Source organism: Cervus elaphus, chromosome 21 (assembly GCF_910594005.1).
Source record: "Cervus elaphus chromosome 21, mCerEla1.1, whole genome shotgun sequence".
NCBI lineage: Eukaryota > Metazoa > Chordata > Mammalia > Artiodactyla > Cervidae > Cervus > Cervus elaphus.
In genome coordinates this window covers 81802635-81824671 of record NC_057835.1, presented here as the reverse complement: position 1 = coordinate 81824671, position 22037 = coordinate 81802635, and the positions used below count along the sequence as shown (strand labels likewise).

The window sequence follows — 22037 nt, the reverse complement described above, 5'->3', positions numbered from 1 at the left end:
TGAACCACGTGCAGTAGTGGAAATGCCCCACCTTCTCTTCAACTCCACCCCTCCATCCGCCATGCATGCTGTTCTCTCTACTTGCAATAGCTCTCCCGTCCTTGTGTATCTGGCTAATTTCTCTCTCTCAGTTCAAAACCAGTCTATATGGTGCCCGCTCTGGGAAGCCTTCCTTCCCCAACCCTCCAGGTCTGGCTTGGTTATCTATTCTTGTGTCCCTATAGGGCTCTGTAAATTCTCCCATGATAGCATGTGTTTCTTATTTGGTTCTGTTTCCCCCAATAAGCTATAGACTCTTTGAAGACAAAAACCTCAAACCTGGTTCAGTGAAGACATGTTGACTAAACAAACTCTAGACGTCAACTCACCCGTCAGCCACGCTATACTTTCTTTTAATGCCGTCCACTTGAACAGGTTCCAAGAATTGACTGCGGATGTGTACTGAACAAGTGGAGACTATTACAGATAATCATCATCACTAAATTCCAATTCTTATGATTCTTGATTTCCTTTAGGTTTGTTCCTTGAGTATTTGAAACAACTGGAAAATCTGTTAGACCAACGCCCACAATTCAGTGCAAATTCCATTCAGCTTCTGGGAACATTCAGAAAGAGGTGTGGCTGATTTGAGAAGGTCTGCTAAAAGTTTCTAGGTTTTGAGGAAAGTTGTGGATACGGAAGAATACCAGTTAAGGGAAACAAATGCAGGATTAGTAGAATGTAGATAGATGGGAGAAAAAATAAAGGAAACAAAACAAAACACATGGTTGACGTCCTTGCACAGAGCCTGCCGGCAGCAACGAGAGACTTGGTGAGAAATGCACTGTGCTAATGGGCAATCTTGGGCAAATCCTTACCCTCTGGCCTGGGGAGCCATCGCGTCCTGGCGAGCCAATGCTTCCTGGGACACCCTAGACAGAGCAAGGACAGGAAGGTGTCAGAATCGTGGAAACCAACCACCTCTCACCCAGCTTCCCCGGAATAAATCAAGGCCTCCAAACAAACCTGAAACCATAAGGGTGAAGCTTTCCTGACTGAGAACACGGAACCCAGAGCTTATTCACTGGAAGGAAAGCAAAGATCCCCCACCGGGGTTCACCCAGGGGAGCGCCAGGAGGACCCTCAGATGGGGCCAAAGGTCACCGAATACAGGCTGCTAGTCCTCAGTATGGGAACCGTTCACCGCCAAGATCACAGCTGACTTCAGAAGCTTTACGGTCTTTTTTCTTGGTAAAGCTCTGGACTGAGAGCAATGGACTGAAAAATCAAAATAGTACCTGAGGGCCCGGCAGCCCGGTCTCTCCTTTCTCTCCTTTTTCACCTGGCATTCCCTGGGCATCCGAAAGGACACGGGGGTTAAGTTCACAAAAGGAAACAGGTAAATCCCTAGTCTCTTCTTTGCCTCTGCTGACTCTTAACATTTTCAACATTAAATTGTTTCTACACTAACATCCAAATATAGCATATTTCACTTTTCACATAGGCCACACAACTTATGTAAGCATGCTTACAGAGCGGAATGTTTGTATTTCAGAATAGTTTAAACACAGTGCGTACAATCTGATTTAGTTAAGCTTATACTGTGAATATATGAGCAGAGTCTTGAATATATCAGTATTATTTATAGCTTAGATTTTAAAACTTACATCTATATATACTTCTGTTTTGTTTTGGCTAGAAACTTATAAAAAGGCAAAAGCAAACACAGCACCTGACCTGCAGCAAGACCTCAACGAATTCTTAGTACTAATTGTAATTACACAAACTGGCATATTAAATAAAAACAATTCATTCATGTGTAAATGACTCTGGAAATGAAGACATCTGAGCTAGGGAGACATAATCATATGCACAGAAAGATTTGCTAAAAATGTATTTAAATCATTTACATTAAAAATGTACCTTAAAATGTATATAATGGCACAAATACTAATTACAGAGACTGGTTTTATTCCTTAAATCTAGACTCCTCTACTAAGTTAAATGAAAATCAGTGAATGGAATTGAATTTGCTTTCAATGGTACAAACTCATGTGGCTGTAAAGAGTATATTGTCTATAATGTTAAACTCAACGCAGCCCACTTTGATGGCCTGTGGAGATAAAGATCGAAATAAATGGCTTTTGTGGTTGTAGTTCCACAGTTACTACAAATACAAAGTGAAAAACTTAAGTTGTATAACATTGTCACTTTGCAGGTTTCCTCACACCCACTGAGGACCTGGGCGAACAAGGAGAAGGAGTCACGCGCGTCAAGCCCGCGTTCTCCCTGCAGACAGGCTCTCTGTGGCCACACCCGCTCCCTGGGCACGCTCGGAAACGCAAAGGCCCCTTTACCGAGTGAAAAGCCGGCTTATGAAGGAGCTCTTGATCACTATGCTCGTTTCCCAGTTCTTACTTTCAGGGGCTGAAAGAGGCTGTGGATGATTACTAGGGACTGAAGACAAAAGTTCGTTCTCTATAACTCACGGGGACGTGAGAACAACAAGACCTGTCCAAACACTGACGCAACTCACAGGCATCCCTTGAATGGAAAGACCGCTCGGTCCCTGGGGTCCCGGGGGGCCCTGAGGTCCTGGAGGGCCCGTTTCACCCCGAGGGCCGTCTGGTCCCTGGAAGGCAAGAAAGCCATGCCAAAGGTAAGTTAGACCCTCTGGAACCCAGAAATACCTGCTACCCCGATGTTCCTGCTGAGCGCATTTATCTTCTATTTCATTAACTTTCCTAAGACATAAAACATTCATAGGACGACGAGACACCAAGCCTCACAGATCCGCCTCCCAGGCCTAGAGTCATCGGCGAGCCAGGAGAGTAAACAGACAGTAGTTGCTGCAACTTTATTTATGTTTGCTTCCATGAATAAGAACGCTGTGCCAAAGACGGGAGTAATTAGACCCCCCACACTGCATCACAAATCCGGAAGATGTAAGCGGTACAAGACCACCCTCTTGGCCTGCGAAGGTTCCCACCATCCAGCCAAACGACATTCCCTCCCTTCATTACTGTGAACTGTCATCTCTGGGACACTGCTCTGCGTTTATCAAAGATATTGTGGCACGTACGAGATGGAGCCGAGTAAGATACATCGCCTCTGCCTGAGAAAACATGCCACAATCGCAAAAAGCAAAACAGAACAGCAAAGGTGATCTCGTGTGGTCTGAGTGTTGAGCTGGGTGGTGCCTGGTCAGTTCTCTCCAGCCTCCTTTCACTAACTCCCCCTCGGCCTCGCCCCATTCTCTTACCTTGCTCCACTTGTTTCCAATTTTCTCTAAAAAAAGCTGCAGTGTTCTCTCCTCCATGGATAAATGCTGTGCGGATTTAATAGGTGACCGTGTTGAAGCGAAAGTCAAGCAAGATGGGTGAGGACAGGCAGAGCAGCACGGTGAAGGTGGGACGGGGGACAAGCCATCGGAGGCCTGAAGCCAAGGAGCTGGGGCTGACTCTCAAGGCAGCCGCACACGACTGCGGGTTTAAGGGTGTGCTGTGATCCAGTGTAACTCTAAAGAAACGGATCTGGGGCAGATATGAAGAATCAGTCAGAACCATCAGGCCCCTGGAGCCAGAAATAGAGACGATCGGTAGGGCCTGAACACGCTTAGGCTGGGCGTCTGCCATCCCGCGGGTGCCTTTGAGCAAAGCAGGGAAACGTGTGCCTGGACCGGGATCTGCGCGGCGTGCTCCTCTGAGTCGGGGCCTCTGTATGGTGAGCAGACTGAGCACCCCGCTTGGTGGCCTTGGGCAGTGAGAGTGGAAAATACAGCTGTGTGTCTGACAGCACGTGCTGGGAGGAAGGAGAGGAGTCTAAAACCTGAACAATGACCTGGAGGACGACGGCCCCACTGTGATTCGGCGCGCCCCCTAAGATGCATCTTTGTTGCAGACAGAAGAAAGAGGATGTAAGAGCAAGCACCGCGTGAGCAACCAAACCGCCCGGAGCACCGACACTCCGTCTCGGACCCAGAAACCTAGTCACTGAGTTATGGTGTTTCTTCTGACGAAAACACACAAGCTTTTGAGAATAAGGGGAAAGGTTTCAACACAACTTCCATAAAAACATAAGAAGCTTTACAACGTTACGTGGCAGCCTGGATGGGAAGGGAGTCTGGGGGAGAGTGGACACCTGTATATGTGTGGCTGAGTCCCTTTGCTGTCCACCGAAACTATCACAGCATTGTTATCAGCTATACTCCAGAATCGGAGAAGGCAATGGCACGCCACTCCAGTCCTCTTGCCTGGAGAATCCCATGGACGGAGGAGCCTGGTGGGCTGCAGTCCATGGGGTCGGGAAGAGTCGGACACGACTGAGCGACTTCACTTTCACTTTTTGCTTTCATGCATTGGAGAAGGAAACGGCAACCCGCCCCAGTGTTCTTGCCTGGAGGATCCCAGGGACGGGGGAGCCTGGTGGGCTGCCGTCTATGGGGTCTCACAGTGTCCAACACGACTGAAGCGACTTAGCAGTAGCAGCAGCATCATACTCCAAAATACGATTTTTAAAAATTTAAAAACTATATAAGGAGCTTTAGATTGCCAATGGTAACTACTACTTCCTCCAAAACTGTGCCATGCCTGGGGGTGAGAGGGAGAGAGATAGCCTTACCTTTAGGCCCGGGTCACCCCGCTGGCCCTTCGGTCCTCGGAGTCCTGGGCCCCCCTGGCAGAAAGATGTTAAGTGTTAGCACAAAGACAAATCTGAAAGCAATATAGTGTATTTGTTTCCCTTAACAATATGGATTATGTAATTCTTATTTTGTACAAAGGCCAAAATCACACACACACATTGTGTGATGATATGTTCACTGTGTTCCTCAACCGAGGTCTGTCCCCCACACTCACCTCTTCCTGTTAAGGGTTTCAGAATTTGAGCAAATTTTCTATGCTAACTCCCTTTAAATAAAAAAAAAAAGGCTACAGGATCTTTTGATTGCGTGTGTAAGATTACTGCTATTAATAATGCAAATAATAAAAAACATACTGTTAATCTAAAATTATATGCATGTCTTATACCACAACTTTGAGATTAAATTATTTAATTAGATTGTATTATGTTAAATTGTAAAAAGCACATAAAATAGTAATAATTTATTTCTCTTTATTTATATCATAAAAAGCTATTTAGTGCTTCTGAAACTTCAGGTATTTGCATTTTCCCCTTAAAATTTCTGTCACATTAATGCACTGCCTGTATTATCATTTAGTAGTATTTTGTTTATACATATATGTACATAATACATAATACAATAAATATGTATGTATGTGTATACACATTCTTTGCAAACATATTCTTTGTATATGTGTGCATAACATATATGTAAATATACTCTGAATATTTTTTACTTGACTCTTACTTCACTTAAATATACTTCAAAAGCAAATATTACGTACTATAGCAGATGGGAAAACATATTACTTACTAAGAATGTGAGGCAAACTTGAAAATATACTATAAGTAACGTTACTAAACTTAGCTAGATTTTGTTCCTAGTGCAAACTGTGAGCAAAGGGCTTGCTCTTTATTAAAATGGGGTGAGTAAGGGTTAGAAGGGTCACATGGGCACTGGTCTAAGAATATTACTTTCACTAGAGTAGAAGGATGAAAAGATCATTGAAAATGGAGTGGCTTCTCATTGGATGCGTTCATTTGACCTCTGGCTGTGTCCGTGACTACTGATGATCCTTCTGTTAGCATCAGCACTCGCCTCCCTTGGGAAAAGACTGGATCAGGTAACAGTCAAGACCTCCTCCAGCTCGTCTTAAGCACTTACACTCACTCCCAGCATCAGTCAGCTGCTTAGCGTCTAGATTTTTAGCATATAGTAATCAAATCATTATTTAACTTCTATGCAGAGTACATCATGAGAAACGCTGGGTTGGATGAAGCACAAGCTGGAATCAAGGTTGCCGGGAGAAATATCAATAACCTCAGATATGCAGATGACACACCCTTATGGCTGAAAGTGAAGAAGAACTAAAAAGCCTCTTGATGAAAGTGAAAGAGGAGAGTGAAAAAGGTGGCTTAAAGCTCAACATTCAGAAAACTGAGATCATGGCATCTGGTCCCATCACTTCATGGCAAATAAGTGGGGAAACAGTAGAAACAGTGGCTGACTTTATTTTTTGGGGCTCCAAAATCACTGCAGATGGTGATTGCAGCCATGAAATTAAAAGACGCTTACTCCTTGGAAAGAAAGTTATGACCAACCTAGACAGCATATTGAAAGGCAGAGACATTACTTTGCCAACAAAGGTCCATCTAGTCAAGGCTAGGGTTTTTCCAGTAGTCATGTATGGATGTGACAGTTAGACTACAAAGAAAGCTGAGCACCGAAGAATTGATGCTTTTGATCTGTGGTGTTGGAGAAGATTCTTGAGAGTTCATTGAACTGCAAAGAGATCCAACCAGTCCATCTCCTAAAGGAGATCAGTCCTGGGTGTTCATTGGAAGGAGTGATGCTAAAGCTGAAACTCTAGTACTTTGGCCACCTGATGTGAAGAACTGACTCATTTGAAAAGACCCTGATGCTGGGAAAGATTGAAGGTGGGAGAAGAAGGGGGCGACAGAGGATGAGATGGTTGGATGCATCACCAACTCAATGGAGATGAGTTTGAGTAAACTCCGGGAGTTGGTGATGGACAGGGGTGCTGGGTTGCTGCAGTTCATGTGGTCACCAAGAGTCAGACACGACTGAGCGAATGAACTGAACTGAACTGAATCAAATCAGTTGGGCATATTAACTGGTTTGAGCCAATATGATCAAGAAGCCATAAGTCTAAAGAAGGGAAATTTGGAAGCTGGAACAAGCTTGGGTCTTGATAAAGTTGTTGAGCGGCCATATTAGATTGGGACCATCTACCTCTAGGTATTTTGCTGAGCAAATTATGAATGTTCAAGCATCCCAATGATCTACATCATTGCATTAGTCAAATTTTCTGTTCCTTGCAACAAGACTAGTGCATTCCAATTAACATACTCATTCTGGCACCTCTTTAATTGTGTTTGTTCATCTTAAATGATTGATTGTCTTTTAGTTGAACGTTTTGTCCAAATGTGGCAATGTGGTTCACAGATACTCACACCCGAGGTTCCAGGTCTACAAAATCCAGGGACCTTTTTATACTTCTAACTTATTTTCCACCTTATACCTAACCTTCATCATGGAGTGGGTGACAGGAATTCAGCAAATGTTTGTGGATGTGAACTTTCATCCTTTTAATAAGAAAGGGTTAGTCTAGGCAAAAGGAATATGGTTCTTTCACCCATGGCGTCCTATGGCTTTTATGGAGTTTTATTGGCACCTATCACTAGGTAAATTCTTGAATAAGAAAACAGTCGCAACTGTGTTAAATCACCAGGCAGGGTTTATTGCATACACTGGGGGATTTGTTTCTTTTATTGCTTAGTCACTAAGTCATGTCCAGCTCTTTGCGACCCCATGGAAGAAGCCTGCAAGGTTCTTCTGTCGATGGGATTTCCCAGGCAAGAATACTGGAGTGGGTTGCCCTTTCCTTCTCCAGGGGATCTTCCTGACCCAGGGATTAAACCCATGTCTCCTTCATTCAGGCAGATTCTTTATCACCAAGCTACCTTGGAAGCCATACTGTTTGGGACACTGTTTCTTAAATAGTTTATTATACTTGAAAATGCCAATAGCGTTTCCATGTTACCTCTTCTTCTATCTCCACAAGTCAGAGCTCAACCCTGCTTTTCCGCTTCTCCGCTGCTTCTTTCCTCATTACAGAGTTTGATTCTTAGGTCGTACGTAAATATTTTATAACTTGTTCCAGCAGCATTGCAGATGAAAAAAACTTGAAAAGCCTCCAGCTAAAAAGGCTTATTAATGCTGTTTAAAATAAAATAAAGGCTATTCTAATTAGGAACTGAATCCTTAAGTACCATAAGGAAAAAGAAACAAAACACCAGAGCAGCAGGCATCACTGAGGCTGCCCCGAGGGAGGAGAGGGGAGGGGCTGAGGTTGGCTGGAAAGCGGGCATCACACAGCCCACACACGGCCGTGCAGAGGGAACCGAGCTCCATGATGAGCAGGGGTGGGCAGAATATGAAGCGTGCTTTAAAGCTGAGGAACTACAAAGACGGCAATTTGAGTGAGCTAGAACAACAAAAAAAATTGTCACTAGCAGGTGGAAAAGCAAGATTTTTTTCCACTTTAGCTATGGGAGGAGTAAATGTCTCCACTAAGAAGTACTACCCAGAAACTGATTCTCATACAATTGAGGGACCAGAATTTACTGGTTTTCAGCTGGTTTGTACAACCAGGATATTAACAGAAGCAGAAACATACACTCTCTCAAAAAATGCAGCTCAAACATGGGCTCAACATATTCCCAGAAAGTTTCAAGTGATGCAAACACAAATATACACCCCCCCTCAAAACCACAAAAGACATGTGGAAACAATATAGCATGAATAAAAATATCAACAAAACAAATGGCAGAATCAAGACCACATATACTACAGATATCCAAATTATCAGATAAAGAATGTAAATCATATTGAAAATATTTAAAGAAAAAAGTCTTGAAAATGTTACAAAAGAAGAAGAGGCTATACAAATGACCAGAAGGTTTGAAATGGAACCAAATATAACATCTAGATAAACTAAATATGATAATCACAATCAGAAACACAGTGCATAGGTTAAGCAGCATATTAAACAGAGCTAAACACACAATCATGATGGTGTGATCACTCACCTAGAGCCAGACATCCTGGAATGTGAAGTCAAGTGGGCCTTAGAAAGCATCACTATGAACAAAGCTAGTGGAGTTAATGGAATTCCAGTCGAGCTATTTCAAATCCTGAAAGATGAGGCTGTGAAAGTGCTGCACTCAATATGCCAGCAAATTTGGAAAACTCAGCAGTGGCCACAGGACTGGCAAAGGTCAGTTTTCATTCCAATTCCAAAGAAAGGCAAGCCAAATAATGCTCAAACTACCACACAATTGCACTCATCTCACATGCTAGTAAAGTAATGCTCAAAATTCTCCAAGCCAGGCTTCAGCAATACGTGAACCGTGAACTTCCAGATGTTCAAGCTAGTTTTAGAAAAGGCAGAGGAACCAGAGATCAAACTGCCAACATCTGCTGGATCATCGAAAAAGTAAGAGAGTTCCAGAAAAACATCTATTTCTGCTTTATTGACTTTGCCAAAGCCTTTGGCTGTGTGGATCACAATAAACTGTGGAAAATTGTGAAAGAGATGGGAATACCAGACCACCTGACCTGCCTCTTGAGAAACCTATATGCAGGTCAAGAAGCAACAGTTAGAACTGGACATGGAACAACACACTGGTTCCAAATAGGAAAAGGAGTATGTCAAGGCTGTATATTGTCACCCTGCTTATTTAACTGAAATGCAGAGTGCATCATGAGAAACGCTGGGCTGGATGAAGCACAAGCTGGAATCAAGGTTGCCGGGAGAAATATCAATAACCTCAGATATGCAGATGACACACCCTTATGGCTGAAAGTGAAGAAGAACTAAAAAGCCTCTTGATGAAAGTGAAAGAGGAGAGTGAAAAAGTTGGTTTAAAGCTCAACATTCAGAAAACTAAGATCATGGCATCTGGTCCCATCACTTCATGGGAAATAGATGGGGAAACAGTGGAAACAGTGTCAGACTTTATTTTGGGGGGTTCCAAAATCACTGCAGATGGTGATTGCAGTCATGAAATCCCTCCTTGGAAGGAAAGTTATGACCAACCTAGATAGCATATTAAAAAGCAGAGACATTACTTTGCCAACAAAGGTCCGTCTAGTCAAGGCTATGGTTTTTCCAGTGGTCATGTATGGATGTGAGAGTTGGACCATAAAGAAAGCTGAGCGCCGAAGAATTGATGCTTTTGAACTGTGGTGTTGGGGAAGACTCTTGAGAGTCCCTTGGTCTGCAAGGAGATCCAACCAGTCCATCCTAAAGGAAATAAGTCCTGGGTGTTCACTGGAAGGACTGATGTTGAAGCTGAAACTCCAGTACTTTGGCCACCTCATGCAAAGAGTTGACTCATTGGAAAAGACCCCGATGCTGGGAGGGACTGGAGGCAGGAGGAGATGGGGACGACAGAGGATGAGATGGCTGGATGGCATCACCAACTCGATGGATGTGAGTTTGGGTAAACTCCAGGAGTTAGTGATAGACAGGGAGGCCTGGCTTGCTGCGAATCATGGGGTCACAAAGAGTCGGACACGACTGAGTGACTGAAGTGAACTGAAACACACAGGATATCAGAAAGTAATTTTGAAGATATTACACAGAATAAAGCCTGGCAGCACAAATAGAAAATAAATTAGAGGTTAAAAGGGTTAAAAAGAGAGTAAAATTAGAAAGTATAATACACATCTAGTTGGCATTTCAGAAGAATAGAGATGATTAGAGAGAGGGAATATTTAAAAAGAAAATGACTATGAAAACTCCGAAATGTATGAGAAACATTGGTATTCAAATTCATAAAGCCCTCAACTTTCCAAGACTACAAAATAGTAGCATCAGAATATACTGTAGTGAAACTTCTGATCATTAATGACAAAAGAATCTTAAAAGAAACTAAGGGAGAAAATATTTCTCACAGAAAAATGACAGTTGATTCAACTGACAGCTGACTTCTCTATAGCAACAATGGAAGCGATAAGACATTGTAATAGCATCTACAAAGTGCTCAGAGGAAATAACTGTTAATCTAGAATTGCACTCCCAGTTCATTAGTTTGGAAAGCTGTCTGACTGTTTTCATGGAGGTCACTATTAACACTTATGCAAGGCAGGAGATTTATCATTCTTAGATTAAAGTCTGAGCTGTACTGTTTATAATAGCCAGGACATGGAAGCAACCTAGATGCCCATCAGCAGATGAATGGATAAGGAAGCTGTGGTACATATACACCATGGAATATTACTCAGCCGTTAAAAAGAATTCATTTGAATCAGTTCTAATGAGATGGATGAAACTGGAGCCCATTATACAGGGTGAAGTAAGCCAGAAAGATAAAGAACATTACAGCATACTAACACATATATATGGAATTTAGAAAGATGGTAACGACAACCCTATATGCAAAACAGAAAAAGAGACACAGAAGTACAGAACAGACTTTTGAACTCTGTGGGAGAAGGTGAGGGTGGGATGTTTCAAAAGAACAGCATGTATATTATCTATGGTGAAACAGATCACCAGCCCAGGTGGGATGCATGAGACAAGTGCTCGGGCCTGGTGCACTGGGAAGACCCAGAGGAATCGGGTGGAGAGGGAGGTGGGAGGGGGGATCGGGATGGGGAATACGTGTAAATCTATTGCTGATTCATGTCAATGTATGACAAAACCCACTGAAAAAATAAACAAATAAATTAAAAAAAAAAAAAAAGTCTGAGCTGTGCAGTGTCGTAGAGTCGCTTTATCACGAAAGGAGTGTGAGCCTCCGGTGCCTCCATCGTATCGCTGTGCTGTCCCAGAGCACTGCTTGTCACAGTGAATCCACTACCACACGCTCAAAGGGGGGCATTCGGTTTTCACGCAAGAGCAACGATCCAGGGTGAGTGCACACACCTCTCTCCCTGGCCGGCACTTAGTCACGAGGTCGTCTTTACTTGCATAATTGCTAAGAGATCAAGTCTCAAGCTGAATGGCCATGAACTTGGCCATGTTGTCAGGGGAGTATCCACTATTAAAAAAGAAGCCGTAGGATGATTCAGGGGAAATTAGTAACCTTTGTAACAACCATCCTATAACATTTAAGGTCAAATGAGGCAAGACTGACCGGTGGGCCTGCTGGCCCCAGAGCCGCTTTGTTGATTTCCGAACAGGAGCAGCCGTGGGGGAGTTCTGGGCAGGCCTCCTCATCCCTCTGCGGAGAAAAAGAAATAGCATGACTATTAACAAGATGGTCTATGAAAACGACTTTATGACTCAAAGGAAACATTTGGAGACACTTCAAAAAAAATTCTTCAGTGAGCATTAGTCTAGAAAGGCAGAGAATATTCCCTTCTGACCACAAAATCTTTTCTTTAAAGAAACAATGAATGGGTGTCTAGTAAGGCATTAATCATCATCGTTATCAAAGGATGTTGACAAAACCAGCTTGGGAATCCAGGTGAAGCAAGAAAGGCAGAAGTGGAGGCAAAAAAAAAAAAAACCACCCCAAAATTCTGGTTACTATTTAATTCAGTTGGATAAGTGGTACTCTACGAACTAAAGGTCCTGAAAATTTCCTTAGTGTTACAACACTTTTTTCCATTTCAAAGGATAAAAGAAAACTTGTAGGAAACTGCATCCACACTAAGACCAAGAACCAAAAGAAAATAAAATGGTGGTTAGACACATCTCACACACGCCTGCAGCAACTTAACTCCTGGTCTCATTCTGTGACTGAAAGTAAGATACCATCACAGCACCTATCTAAAGCTTTGGGATAAGAGGTCACTTCCTCTCGGAGAATTCTGGTGCCAGGTGACACCACAAGATAGATTATTTAAGTCAGACTGAATACGCCTGAATGAGTCACTGGGGTGTAAAGCAAGACAGAGCACCTGCTAAGAGCTACTGAATGATTCATGAATATCCCATTCGGAGGAATAGCCAAGAAAAGTCCGCCCTAGGATGAAAAACTAGAAAGGGTTCATCAGTCCCTTTGGATAGATAAAGTGAGCTTTGTTTTCTAAGATCTTGGGGAAAGGTTAGAGCTGAATAGAGGACAGATGATAACTGAACTGTCAAGTTGAAAATAATTTCAGGCCCTGAAATAGTCACAACAGAAATCCAAAAGAGTCTGAGCAAAGAGCCTTTATATGCTTTTCTCCAAATGTTGGACAATATTCAAAAGTTTCAGCTCATTGCAGGAAAGGGAAAACCCTGCTAACGTATCTATCTGGCTTGATATGTTGGGCAGCTTGAAGGAAATACAGACTTAAGAATCCTGAAAGATCCCCCCAAGCAGGCTGACAGCAGGCCTCCTGTGACCAGAGACTGTGTGATGGTTTTGCCACTGCTGTTGACTGTGTCTCCATCTGAGTCTTTCTACCACGGGACTTGCACACCTTCAGTGACAGAAAGGGAAAGAACATCTCGGAGACAGCAGGGATCTTCTAGGAGACACGGTGATTACACTCTGCTTGACGCAGGATAGGGTTCTGGGTGCTTCCGTACAGCCTCCAGTCCATCTGCCCTTATGCACAGCATCATAGTGTCTCTGCTTTAATTCCTCACCATAGTTTAATGGAAACTTATTTTGATGAAAAAAAAGGTCGCTCCCTCCTCAGACAAAGTCACCATGCATAGATGGCCTGCAGCAGATGACGTGAGCTGGTGTAAGGTCTTAAAAAAGGAGATTTTTTAGACTTGATGACGTCTTCCCCATGCTTGACCATGCTCCAGGTTGAATTCTTAAGACATGACTCCCGTCCAAACGTAACAGGGTCAACATTTCAGCTCACTGATCCTAAAGATCCTTAGATATGAACAATCCATTTTTAAATATACAGTCATCAACCCTGGTGAGTTACATTTGGTATTTATAATGAGAAAAGGTTTATTTTTCTAGCAGCTTTGCCTAAGTTAAATAGATTATGACTATGGTCCCAGATTGTGTGGAAAGAAGGCCTGGGGCATTACAGGAAATTCACAGGAGCACTCTGAGCTTTAAAAAAAAAATCAAGAGAAACGGCAAAATTCAGTACCCATTGGACTCTGTATACACAACTAGCTCAAGCACTGCTGCTGCTGAGTCGCTTCAGGCGTGTCCGACTCTGTGCGACCCCGCAGACTGCAGCCCACCAGGCTCCTCCGTCCATGGGATTTTCCAGGCAAGAGCACTGGGGTGGGGTGCCATTGCCTTCTCCAACCTCAAGGTATAATAGGTCACAATTTCAACACTACAAGCGACTTCCCTGAAGTCCAGGGGTTAAGACTCCATGTTTCCACAGCAGGGGGCCATGGCCCTAGTCAGGAAACTAAGACCCCAAAGACCAAAAAAAAAAATTTGTAAATCTGTTTTATCAGCACTTGCTATGAAGGAAAGCAATACCATGGGGAAAATCAGCGTGGAAAGGAAGGGAAGGTGGGCCTTCCCTGCTGGTCCAGAGGCTGAGACTCTGAGCCCCAATGCAGGGCCCAGTCAGACCCCTCACCAGGGAGCTGGGTCCCCCTTGCAACTAAAGGTCCCCCGTGCTGCAGCTAAGACCTGGCACAGACACATAAATAAATATTTTTATTTAAAAAGGAAGAAGTGAGGGTGGTAATGTCCAATCAGATTCCAAGATCTGAGAAACTGTGCATTCTCAACAGGCACACACATCCCATTAATAAGTAGTTGTGGTTATTCAAAAATAAGTATATCACTTAAAAATTTTGATTTATATATTAATATATGGTTGTTTCATACAGCAGAATTTTTAAGATACAAACACTTATGAAGACGTTTGGACCTAATGACCTCATATATGGAATTATTAGATATTTCTTTGCCTCTGGGGCGCCATGAAAAACAATTACTGCGACACCAAAGAATTCGTGAACGTGGAGTTTGGGAACATCTGGACTCCATGTAAGTGGCGCCCCGTGTAGCCGGGCAGTTCCTACCCTGCATGCCAGTGTGCCTGCCGATTCCAGATACACCTCCTTCCTAAGTGCTTTTTAATTTTCATCATCATCATCATAACGAATTACCTGTGACATGAGTTTTGTGAGATGGCATTTCATTTTCAGCACTGCCAATTAAATGTAACTTTAGAAAATTTCAGCAAAGAACAGAAATAGTAAAAGAAGAATTCTTACCAGGGCAGGAAGCTCACAGCATTTGTCTTTATTGGCCCATGATGTGGAACAAACAATATCAAACATCTGTAACTGGAACTGCAATTTAAAAAGAAAATAGTTGGTCAATAAAAGATATATACAATGTTTAATAAAAGATATATTGTGTTTATAATTTATAATGACTTCACAGCATATATTACATAGTGTTGTTAGACGCTCAGTCGTGTCTGAGTCTTTGTGACCCTATGGACTGCAGCCCGCCAGGGTCCTCTGTCCATGGGGTCCTCCAGGCAGGAATCCTGGAGTGGGTTGCCGTTCCGTTCTCCAGGGCATATTCCCGACCCAGGGATTGATCCTGGCTCTCCTGCGCTGCAAGCAGACCCTTTACCATCTGAGTCACCTTACACAGTAGAACACCAACACATTTATAACATAATATCACAATGAATAAGTGTTAAAAGTCACTCCTCAAACACACAGTGATTTAAGACTTCTGTCAGAGGTTACTCCATCCATCATCCAAACTGCCTCACTCATCACAGTTCTTCCTCCCATCACTACGTAAAAACGCTTGGAGCCTCTGTGGAAATCCTCCCTTACGGTCCACCACAGTTACGCCAAGTGCCTCCGTGGCCCACCAGGCTCCGGACGTCTTTTACAGCACATCTCTCACCATCCAGTTCACTTATTTATATTCCCCCCCAGAGTGGGTGCTCATCGAAGACAGGGCACCTCTCACTCATCTTCGTGCCCCCATCATACTGAGTGACAAGCAGGGACTTCCCTGGAGGCCCAGGGTTAGGACGTGGAGCTTCCACTGCAGGGGCCACAGGTCTGATCCCTGGTTGGGGAACTAAGATCCCATATGCCTTGCAGCATGGCAAAAAAAAAAAAAAAAAGTGGCATGTAGTAGGTATTCATGAAGGCTTGTTGAATTATTTCTGACTTCCATCATTCATGCATACATTTGACCACTTCTTCTTTAGTGCATAATGCAAGCCAGATACCATATAGACCTTTAGGATATAAAAATGAGCGAAACCAGCTTTTTGCCCACAAAGAATTTACAGGGAGTAAGACACTGACACATAAATACTATTTACAATGTGGTGAGTGTCATGACAGACTCACATATGGCACTGTGAGATCCGTGCTGTGCATTTTCATTCAAGCCATCAATCATGCCATAAATATTTAGACAGCCTTGTTCTACTCATGTTTGTTGGCAACAACTTAAAGTATATTTTGAAATAGTTAGAAACATCATTATAATGTCATTAAGGGCTCACACTAGCTTCATGACCTAACCATTTCTAATACTATATTTCTTCCTACATTGTTTTCAAATATTGCATGTCATCAGGAGTTTGGAGATCCCCTGGAGGAAGAAAATGGCAACCCACTCCAGTGTTCTTGCCTGAAAAATCCTATGGACAGAGGAGCTTGGCAGGCTACAGTCCACAGGGTCGCAAAGAGTTGGACATGACTGAGGGATAAAAATGTAGCATCACTCAGGAGTCTGGGATTAACAGATACCCACTACTATATATAAAAAAAGATAGGCAACAAGGACCTACTGTGTAACACAGGGACCTGTGTTCAGATCTTGTAATATCCTCCAGCAGAAACAAGCTGGAAAAGAATGGGAGACATAGGGACCGCAGGCTCGGCCCCTGGCGGGGGAAGACCCCTGGAGGAGGCACGGCGTTGCCTGGAGAGTCCCATGGACAGAGGAGCCCGGCGGCTACAGTCCACGGGGCCGCAGAGGCAGACGTGACTGAAGCGACTTAGCAGACAGCACACAGCTATCAGTCTACAACTGAATCACTTTGCTGTACGCTTGAAACTAACGTGACATTGTAAATCAACTGTGCCGCCATTTAAAAGCAAGTGTCCTCAGTTACAGAGCTGGCAGAGGGTGAAATCCTCTTCATTTCTTCTGTAGGTCTGTGAGCCTGTTTCTGTTGTGTAAGTTCATTTGTATCATGTCTCTTTCAATTCCACATATAAGAGACGTCATACGATGTTTCTGCTTCTCTGACTTAGTATGACAGTCCCTATGTTTACATAATCTGCAGCATGCCTTCAGCAACTGGTATTTTCAGCAAACACTGGAAACTTCTTGGTGCCTTATTTTCTCTCATCCCTGTCAAGGGTCCCCTGGGTGCAGATAAGAATACTCAAGCAGTTGGTATGACTGAAAACAGGCTGCTCACAGTGCCTTCAGCATCATGAAAGAGTCTGTCCCATCTGACAGCAAAGAAAATGAAGTCAGTGTTTCTCTCGTCACACCCATGAAGAACTGCGCCTTGCTGCAAACATCTTTTCCCAAGTGGGTTTTGCAAGATTAATAACACAAATGTTGAAAGCAGATCCATAAATCAAGACATCACACTTTCTTTTTTCAATATAAAACCACTGCTATATTTGAAGCAATAAGTGCATGGCTAAGTACACTCTTTTTTTTTCCATATTAAAAAAATTTGTTTTCAAAGGGCATGATATTTCAGTCTGTTCAGGGCAACCACACAACTAAATTATGATCATTGAAAAATTAAGTTTGTAACGGATGGACCTAGGGATGGTCATACTAAGTGAAGTAAGTCAGAGAAGCAGAAACACCATATGACGTCTTTTAGATGCGGAATCTAAAAAGACATGATCCAAACGAACTTACAAAACACAAGTGGACTCACAGACTCAGAGAAGAAACCTATGGCTGCCTGGGGAAAGGACGGGGGAAGGGACAGTGAGGGAGTGTGGGGTGGGCAGTCCACACTGCTGTGTTTAAAATGCAACCAACACGGCCCCACGGTAAGCACAGGAAACCCTGCTCAGTGCTGTGTGGCAGCCGAGATGGGAGGGGGCTTTGGGGGAGAAGGGATGCACGTCTATGTTTGGCTGAGGCCCTTTGCTGCCCACCTGAAACTATCACAACATTGTTAACTGGCTACACTCCTATACAAAACAAAAAGTTCAAAAAAAAATGAGGTTTTTAAAATTAAAGAATTTTTAAAGAACGTGGCTGCTGATTTTCATAAGCAACAGTAGCAGCAAAGGTGTTCCAAGGAGCACAGGGATTAGGAGGCAATGGAAGGAGACCGCCTGGGTGTAACCCACTCACAAACTAAGCCACGTTAAACAAACTGCCCAGTGTGGTAGGGGCTCAGCTTCCCTTAAATAGCAGAATAATAGTAGCTATTCATTAGAGCAATAATAGCAGCCGTAACAACAAAATGAACCCATAAAGGGAAATATTTAGAACAGCTCCTGAAATACAGTTATACAAAATAAACATTATTTTAAAGCAACTTTTATAGTTGACCTGTAAGCTGCAGGAGTATATAACACAGAGGCCAAAATGGTTAAATCAAAAGGATGAAAGTGATGCGATGTTCAGAGCAGAAATATAACACTAGTTTGTGTCCACAATCGTCGTATCTGTTTAAGGTTTTGGTTGAGAAAAATCTTAGCAAATAACAACAATACCAGCAAACATTTGCTGAGAACCTGGCTGTGGGCCAGGCACTATCCCAAGGACTTCACTTAATATATCATTTAATCTTTCAGTCACCATCAGGAGGTCTGATAATAGTAATGTCTACCCCATTCTGTGAATTAGGACTTGGAGTGAAAAAGCCTACGTAATTTAAGCCCATGTTGAAAGCTGAATTCCTGTTGAGAGCTCAACAGCACACCTCATTTTCTTGTGGTTTATTTTGTGAACAGATCATTAGTCTAATGTTTAAAATGCAGATACCGCAGCCTGACTTTACAATGCCATTTGACTTTATAATGACTTTTGTTAAATGAGTCCCATTATGACAGCATTAGATTCAGTTAATTCTGTAAGTCATTCATCCATTAAGAAATTTTCCATTTCTGAATAGAGCCCTCAGTGTGAAAACATTTTAGTGAATGAAAAGATTTATTTAAAGCCAAGGCCTTTCACTAGTCCTGGGATATACCAGGCTTTCTTGAAGTTTTTCAAATAAACATTCACCACCCGATCACCTATAACAGGACAATGTCTCCATACAAACCTTTGGCTAAACTTCTTTTGCCCTCTTGAGTTATTGGGATTCTTATGAGTTCATTTTACTTATTCAAGAGGTTGAATACCTACTAAGCGCTGAATGAGGCCAATACCATCATCTGAAGAACGCTTGTGGGCTGGCTTTTCTTTTTCAAGTTAGATGAAGTCAGAAGCCTTTTTTGTGTGAGTACAACAAATTTATTCATAATTGTTTTGCATTCGTAATAGTTTAGATTCCTCAGCCTTTATTTGGAGACTTCTTTTCCAAATCACATTTCTTAGGACTGATTTTTTAAAATCTGGCTTTTATTCCAAAAGTAATTAAACACACACTTATACAAATTATGCAGGAAACATTACAGAGATAATATGTCAAAGATCTTAGATTTGAGTACCTAAAAATTCAAGACAGCGTGGATCAAAATAAACCATACTTTAAGCATCTAAGAGGCAGCCCTTTTTGACTTTCGCAACTTTTTTCCTTTGTAACTAACAGCATTATGAAAAAAAAAAATCTGCAAAAGAAAAAGACCCTCCCACTTTCACTTGTTATAATCTCTTTCAAGGGAATACTTAGACAATTACAAATGCTCATTTTTCATTATTGGACATTTTTGTCTGGGCATAGCACAAAAGGCAAGTCATTTGGGGTCAAATGTTAGCATGAAAATAAGATTAAAATATTTTTTGGCAGTTGAGGCACTGTGTTCTGTGAATGGAAATTAAAAGGGACTTCCCACTCGGTACCATATTTCATCTTCTGATTTTTTTCTAGTATATCATTTTTAAGCTTATAATTTGAAGTCAAGCTGTACCTGATCTTATACAAATATTTAGAGAGCTTTACATTCCCTGAGAACACAGGAGAAAGAGTCCTGGGGACCCAGGCCATCTTCTGCTTTCAATTTGGTGTGTAACTTTTACTGACTCCACCTTCAAACCAAGATTTATTAAGCACTTACCACTTGTCAGCTACTTAACAGGGTGTTCCTACTCGCTCTCAATCAACTTACTGAATTTAAGGGAAACCATAACGGCACTATTCAATTAGGAGATGAAAGAACATCCGTTGCAATTGTTGGTAGTAATTACAATGTTGAGGTGCAGAGATGCTGGGGGGGGGGGGGTGCATTTTGATCACATTTATTTCAAGTCTGTAATTCAAATAATGCTAAGTTTTTGAACTTGCCAGTGGACAGACAGGGCATGTGGTCACTGTCACAGACCAGAGTCCTTCCTCTGCCTTCAGTTTTCTCATAATCAGTCTGGCCCAATGGAAGAGAGTTCAGAATGGAGCAACTCGAACACAATCTCACATCTCACTCTCCTCACGTTTGAAAGGGGATCTCTCCCTCTTATTCAGGTCTAGTTTCTGTATCTATAAAATGGGGATGATATATTTTCCTAGGATTGTTGGAGGATTAAACAAGAACATCTTGAAACCCTCACACTGCCTAGTCCGTGCGTGTGTGTTATCGGCCAGTCGTATCCAACTCTTTGTGACCCCATGGACTGCAGCTGTCCTGACAGCTTCCTCTGTCCATGGAATCCTCCAGGCAAGAATACTGGAGTGGATTGCCATTCCCTTCTCCAGGGGCCTAGTCCACATTAGGCAATACATATTAGTCACTATCATCATTTTAAGGATTAAAAGATACAATCGAGTGAAAACACAACCATTTCCTTGAGATTGGAAAACACTTGTTTCTATAGGATCATTGACTTGTCTTCTATTGATTCCTACACTAAAACTTTAACTCAGAAAATAAAATTACTAAAAATTCTATAACATAACTTGTATTTTTTTTATTTACACATCAGAGAACTAAACAAATAATATAATTATCTAGGTGTTAGATTTGAAAGGTGGGAAAAAGATACTAAGGAACATGATCAATGCCAGAAGCTCAAAATTTTTCTTGACTCACCTCTGACTGCAGCATGATAATTTCATTAGGTATCAGAAAAAGTAGAAGAAACCTCTCAGGACAAAGAAGACCGGAAAGGAGAGGCCTAGTTGTTACGTCTCCTCCCCTCTGTGCTTTGCCAGCCAGATTCAGCCTGCTTATTAGCTTACTCTCACTAGAGAATTTTTGCTGCCGGTAAAGTCTTGCATGTAAAAAAGTCAGCAAGTAAAAACTTGCTGAACACAAGTTTTTATTTCAAATATGAGTAATATCAATACAGTAGTTACTATACACCTAAATCCATTAATCTCTTCTCCACTCAACTTTGGTTTAAAAAGACTATAGCCGAGAAACAGACTCACAGACTTACAGAATGAATTTACAGTTGCCAGAGGGGGAAGATGGCGGGAAGGGATGGTTAGGGAGTTTGGGGTGGACAAGTACACGCTGCTGTATTTAAGATGGACGACCAACAAGGACCTACTGTAAGCTCAGGGAACTCTGCTCAACGTCACGTGGCAGCCTGGATGGGAGGGGATTTGAGGGAGAGGGAACGTGTGGCAGCCTGGATGGGAGGGGATTTGAGGGAGAGGGACACGTGTGCAGGCTTGGCCGGGTCCCTTTGCTGTCCACCTGAGACTATCACAGCATTGTTAATTGTCTACACGCGAATAAAAAATAAAAACTTAAAAATAATAAAAAGACTACATTCTTTAAAAACTGGAAATTTAGAATCATTCCATCATCTGGCGTTTTTGAACTCATCGCTGAATTTGCCAGGGAATACTGACCTATAACTACTAGCCTCTCTGAGATGATAATTACTCCTTCTGGAATGACCCAAAACTTGTGCATTGCACATTCCCTCTTGCAGGGCATTAGAGTCCACATGTATTTCAAGATTATGTTAGCAATCTGTGATTTCTAAATTGAGAACTGAAGATTGAAGCTTCTCTCTTGTCTTACACTGAAACAAGTATTGATAATAACCCAAAAAACCAAGTGAGCTTTCAGTCACATTCTTGAGATCTAATCTAATATCATCCATTCCCACATAATCAAATTCCTCAATAAGTGGGTAGACTGAAAATCTAGTAAGCCACAACTTTTTCCTACTAGCTCTACAAAGAACTCTTTAATGATTGACTTCTATAAATTCCCTTTTGTCTACTACTGGGTGGATGTTAACCACAGAGGGTGCTCTGTTTAATTGCTCTTCTTTCATGAACAAAAGTAAAGATTTATTACTGCTAGACCCTAAACCTATAGTTGTTTTTGCTTTCCGAACTAAATTCCTTAATATTTAATTGGTCATATATTGTGGAGTAAAATTAC

The 22037-nt window shown here is 42.3% G+C and overlaps 1 protein-coding gene across 7 annotated transcripts in view; it reads right to left on the bottom strand.

The window, feature by feature from the left end:
• The window catches only part of COL14A1 (collagen type XIV alpha 1 chain), a 224599-nt gene that overhangs the window by 54802 nt on the left and 147760 nt on the right, over positions 1 to 22037 (bottom strand). For all 7 annotated transcript variants that reach the window (XM_043880417.1, XM_043880421.1, XM_043880423.1 and 4 more), the window contains exons 35-40: positions 14778 to 14855; positions 11767 to 11853; positions 4600 to 4653; positions 2516 to 2611; positions 1278 to 1331; positions 858 to 911 (exon numbers count right to left, since the gene is read on the bottom strand). In XM_043880417.1, coding sequence (XP_043736352.1) covers positions 858 to 911; positions 1278 to 1331; positions 2516 to 2611; positions 4600 to 4653; positions 11767 to 11853; positions 14778 to 14855 — 423 coding nt within the window. The remainder of the gene's footprint in view (positions 1 to 857; positions 912 to 1277; positions 1332 to 2515; positions 2612 to 4599; positions 4654 to 11766; positions 11854 to 14777; positions 14856 to 22037) is intronic.